The 5,216-nt window shown below is 46.0% G+C and overlaps 1 protein-coding gene across 1 annotated transcript; it reads left to right on the top strand.

Annotated features, from left to right (window-relative positions):
* Positions 1 to 685: 685 nt before the first annotated feature.
* On the top strand, positions 686 to 4,679 carry ANHX (anomalous homeobox). Its single transcript, XM_009888606.1, has 6 exons — positions 686 to 934; positions 1,564 to 1,688; positions 1,909 to 2,032; positions 3,290 to 3,476; positions 3,963 to 4,095; positions 4,370 to 4,679. Exons 1-6 carry the CDS (start codon positions 686 to 688, stop codon positions 4,677 to 4,679), a joined length of 1,128 nt encoding a protein of 375 aa, XP_009886908.1.
* Positions 4,680 to 5,216: the final 537 nt, after the last annotated feature.

The raw sequence follows: 5,216 nt of genomic DNA, 5'->3' as shown, positions 1-5,216 counted from the left end.
TGGCCAGGCCGGGGGGTGGGGTGTCCCCGAGGAGGGACCCGCCGGGCACGGGGGATGTCGCGCCCCACGCCTTTCCCCGGGGAAATGGGTGAAAAAAGAGCCCCGGCGGTCATTTGAGTTACGCTTTGCTGTAGCTGCCGTCTGCCCCGGGTCTGTCCCACACTGTTTTGGAGGAAAAAAAAAACCCTCATTCATTTCACCTGAATGTCTCTGGGCTTAATGTTCTGGTAGTTTTAAGTGGTGAGCTGTGGATGGAAAGCTCTGCGTCGCGATTTGGGTGCAGGGGCGGCTGCTGCGAAGGGGAGCAGAGGGTGGGGGGTGCTGCAGGGCTGCCAGCCCTCCCGGTGTCCCCAGCCACGGGGACCAGCCCGGTGTGCGGTTCCCCGCAGCAGCCCTCCTGCTTCGGCCTCCTCCTTCACCCTCCCAGCTCTTGGGGCAAGTTTAATGCGTCTTTCTGAGCTAACGGCAAACCTGGGGTGGTTTTAGCCTTTCAGGGCTGCTTTAGGCTTAGTTTTAAGTGTTTTGAAGTCTTTGGGCCGCTTTTAACAGCACAGTGAATTTCTTTCCTTTAAAAAAAAAACAAACCCACACCACATACCAGAGAAGCTAAAAATAGGAGATAATAGTTTTTATCTAACCACAACTTTGTGCATTGCATAGAAAAGACTCCCAACAGGACGTGAGGATGAAGCGGTTCATGGCCACGTTAAACAGGAATAAAAACAAGGATCCCCCACCCGCCAAGCTGCTGGATCTCGCAGGACAGCTTTGCCAGGACCTCCAGAGCTCGTCTCCTAGTCTGGAGAAGCTGGTTGAGGCCATGATGGGGTGCAAACACAAGATGTATTTTCTCACTAACATCCACGTTGTCCGAGCTTGTGTGTCTGTTCATATCCATAACGGGCAGTATGACACAGCCTGCAGACTCCTGGAGGTAGGGATGTATTCTTTGTTTCTTCAGTATTAGGAAAAACAGTAGAGCTGTTGATGCAGAGGAACCCAAACTGCGGCACATGGAGCATTTCCAGCTGCCGTACGGCAGTGGAAGGTGGTATGCGTGCATTGGTTGACCCTGAAACACAGGATAAAGCCTTCGCTACAGGCAGTCACTATTAGTCAGCCAAGGGGAAGAGAGGTAATTGGGTGATTATGGGGCTGGTTGTAGTTTGTGAAAGCAGGATTTTTGTTCTATAGTGTGGTGGTTCTTGGAGTTTTTCACAAACTTAGGGCTCAGGACGTAAAAGCCTTGGGGAGGCCAGGTTTAGAGGGCTTGCCGGGATGGGATGATATGAGGAAGGCTGGATGGCACCACTCAAGGTGGGTGAATTTTGGCCTCTAGATCTGGTAGCGTAGCCCTTTTCACCAGGAGAAAAGAAGGAATTAGTCAGGCAACTCCCTGTGTACATTAGGAATGTACAGCGAGCCATATACTTGGATAATGCTACCAGCTTTGTCACACCAGTAGGAATCTCTGAGTAAGTTTCTAGTTGTTGAGGGTTTTCTCTTTTAGGAAGCCTGAGGGACTACCTGGAAAGGGTTTGCTTACATACCGTTTTGTTTTAGTATTGCAAGGCAGAAGAGAAGGAGGAGCTGCTGCAACTTTGGCATGAGATTCACTACCAGAGGGTTATGGAGAAACACCGTACAGATTTTCTGACACCACTGCAGAAATTCCGTTGCAGGAAGAGGTACCGCGGCGTGGGGAACCAAAATGTTTTTCTCTGCTGTAGTTAGCAGATGCAGGGGGTAGAGATGCAGAGGCTGGTTTTGTATCTCAAGATGGGTGCTTCTTGGAGCTAGGGTGGGTTTTTTTTGCATTTTGACCACTTGTGGCAACATGAGAAAATCCCCATGAATGTGAATGACTCTTTTTGGGTCCTTTTTAATTTTGCTTTCTCCTGTGTACAGGAATCCTCCACCTATTTCCCTTTGTCCTGAAGGTCTGAAGAATCGAAACTACCCAGATGAAGTACGCCAGCAACTGCACAGGTTTGCTGCAGAGGTGACAACAAATCCGAACAGGAAACAGCGGGTAGGGTTATGCTACTTCCAATCAAGTCTCTGTCACACAAAAGCAGAACTCTGTGATCAGAGGTCTTTAACTGGTTTCGTTCTAAATCCTTGTTTTCAGAAGCTCCGGTGGGGCTGGGATTTCTGGTATTTTATCTTTCCTTAAAGGTTTCCTTAAAAAATCATTTTGTTCATGCTAAGTAATTTCACTTGCTTTGGACAAAAAGATCAGGGGAAGTAAGTTCCTCACTGGGCTTTTAACAGTTCTAATTTTGTAGTGATTGAGCATAGGCAGCAAAACAACCCTCACTCAGAAGAGCTTTATTACAGTGATAAATAGTTCTGACTTGACTGTGCTATAGCCTGTATAAAATTGCACTTTGCTTACCAGCATATATTTTGTACTGACTTATCACGCTACATTCACAAAATTTCAAAACATGATAGCCTGTGTGATGTGTGCATTATTTGGACAGGGACACATCTGTAATGAAAGTGATGTGAATTAATTCAGTAATCCTTGTTGATTACTGCCTTGCAAAGTGAAGGCTTCAGACTTTAACGTCTGCCTTGCCGGTGCTTAATTTTTCCAACACCCTCCTCATACAGGCAGGATGGACTAGTGAATAGTTCTGCAATGTGAAGATGGTTTATTTCTGAGCCTTTTCACAAAGCAGCAACAACTTCCAAATTTTCATTTTAGAAAAGCAATCTGAGTTGGGTGCATAATGAAGTTGCATAATTAAATCCTAAAAGGTCAGGATACAATGATCACTTATGCATTAATTTCCCTATACATTGTTCACTTACGTGATCTCATTATTTAACAGTTAATTACAGCAGAAATTTTTCTGTGAACATGATACAGATGTTTATACTGCTCTCAGTTTGTGAAAACTATTTAATGTGGTAAATGCATTAATGTTTATCCTATTAGTGTCATGTTAGGGATGGGAAGCTGTCATTCTGTGGGAAGAGCATACTTTGGTGAGGTTTTAAATTTAAATATAGCAATCTAAAATAACAGTATATGGTTTCCTTTAGCAAACAAATTGACTAGGGGAGCAGGGCGGAATGTGTGTTTTCCAGCAATTCTTGAGTTTGTAAATTGGTCTCCTCAATGGGATCCACATAGAGTTATCAGAGACCTAGTGAACAAATATCTCTGGGTTTGAAAGCTCTTTTGCTGGGCTGCTTTTAGAACTGAAGGGAGAAGCCTAATTATTTGAATGTGGTTTATTCTTTTTCCCTTGATCTCTCCCTACACCTGGGTTTGCAGGAGGGATTGGCTCGGGACGTGAACCTGCAGCCAACTCAGGTCTATAACTGGTTTGCAAATTATCGACGGCGTCAAAAATCCTGCCTCCCTCGTAAGGAAAAGCTCAACAACTCGTGTCCTGAGAGGGCTTTGAGTTACCACATAAAGGAGCAGCAGGATAAAGGATCCTACACTCCAGAAACTGCAGGTTTGTCGCTTCCTAATGGGCTTAGGAGGTGGTCCAGAAAGCTGAAAAACAATTTTAAATTCCCTCAGGAAGGGAAGGATATTCCTTCTCCAGAACAGCATCTATATGCTGATACATAAAGTGGACGTTGGAGGACTCTACTTCAGTGGAGTGCCTTAGTGTTTGGCTAGAGGGGTGTTTGGCTCCATAGAAGGAGCAAACATTGATAAGGCCTGTGCAAGGACAGGTGATAAGAGATGCCCATCTCAGGAGGGGCACCAAATGAAAGCAAATACATGGGAGGCAGCAGGTTTTAGCTCTCAGATTCTGGGATGAGGACAGTACTCCAGTAAAACCCAGTATTTCCATGGCCCTTAACAGAATCTTGAACAAATTTTAGTCCTGGGGAATAAGAGAGTCTTGCTGCATCGGGCAAATTAGACTTGTTTCATTGCTTTTTGGAGTGACTATTAGTGTTCCTTCACCTGCCCGGCCTGCACCTTTCAGATGGATCTTGTGCAGGCATCGGCTCTGAGCAAGTGGAGATAACCCTCATGCCCTGTGACCCAGGGTGGGAGCAGTCAGCTGCAGATCTGGATAAGCCTCCTGAAGGAACATATTTAAAGATGCTGGAATCCAGGTGATGTATGAAAAAGTCTTTACAGGGACAGTTCAGAGATGAAGCAACCTTTAAACTTGTTCATGGAACTGACTTTCATGTCAGTTCCCAGGGGACATCATTTAGGAGCCTTGACTCCATAGATGGGAACGGTCCATGCCCAGCATCAGGCAGTCAGAACACCCAGCAGTTAATCTCCCAGCTGTCAAGGGCAGGATTCAAAGGTTTAGCTGGGGTTTCCCCCCGTCTTTGCAAAGCACTATGTCTGACTGATTTATTTTCTCCGTCATTACAGCTTTATGCAGAGCAGTGAGCTGTATGAAGCAAGGACAAGCAAGGCTTTGTTGACCACTTACAACACGGAACAAGCTGTAGCTTTTTGTACTGAGGCCATGCTGGAACCAGGAACCTGCTTTAACTCTGCTGTCCTGCAGCCCAGAGAAGCAGCAAGCGGTACTGATGCCATCCCCCAGCTGGATAACTTTGTCCTGTGCTCTTGCGGTTCCCTTACCTTCCCAGACGAACGGCTGCCCTTGTGGCAGGCCCCTTGCAGCACCAGAGGAGTCTCTGGCTCCATGTGGACCCCAAGTATAGAAGGTCAGTAAAACTGCACCCAGATCATTGACCTTAGGAGTTTTCAAGCTTCTCTTCCCTTTGTTGTAAACACTCTTGCTCAGTTGTGTGGCTTTCTGATGTCATGACAAATGAGAGCAGGGCTTACCTTGAGCTCTGGAGTTCTACTCCCGTAGTATCTCAGCGAGAAAACCTGTTGGTTTAAGGTGTTGAAACAGACATTCTTTCTTACTCCTTTGCTTAAGATGCAACTGCTTCCATAAGATAGTACTTTTCCAGCAAGGTGGATTCCTTTTAGCATTTCCGTTGGAAGAATCCCTTCAGGTGTTGTCTGCTCGCCTTGTCAGTTTGCAAGCTTCTGGGTTTTTAAATGCCTGTCATTCTTAAGAGATTGCCTGAGCAGAGGCCAGGAACTTCTTAACTATGACACGGTGCTCATCTTCAGCAACACGTTCTCACTTTCCTTTCTCTTCCTGTTATTTCTTCTCTCTCCCTCTCTGTTTCCTTCCTGCCCAGTCTTGTTCAGCATTCCCACCATCTCTTTTCTTCTCCCTGTTCTTCAGAATAGC

Source organism: Charadrius vociferus, unplaced genomic scaffold (genome assembly GCF_000708025.1).
Source record: "Charadrius vociferus isolate BGI_N301 unplaced genomic scaffold, ASM70802v2 scaffold917, whole genome shotgun sequence".
NCBI lineage: Eukaryota > Metazoa > Chordata > Aves > Charadriiformes > Charadriidae > Charadrius > Charadrius vociferus.
This window is presented reverse-complemented; position numbering and strand designations above follow the sequence as displayed.

What these genes read in the sequence shown, in the direction of transcription:
- ANHX (XM_009888606.1), top strand. Translation starts at nt 686, where the DNA reads ATGAAGCGGTTCATGGCCACGTTAAACAGGAATAAAAACAAGGATCCC. An exon ending in CTACACTCCAGAAACTGCAG is followed by an intron (nt 3,477 to 3,962) that starts GTTTGTCGCTTC and finishes TGCACCTTTCAG; the next exon opens with ATGGATCTTGTGCAGGCATC. An exon ending in TTAAAGATGCTGGAATCCAG is followed by an intron (nt 4,096 to 4,369) that starts GTGATGTATGAA and finishes CCGTCATTACAG; the next exon opens with CTTTATGCAGAGCAGTGAGC.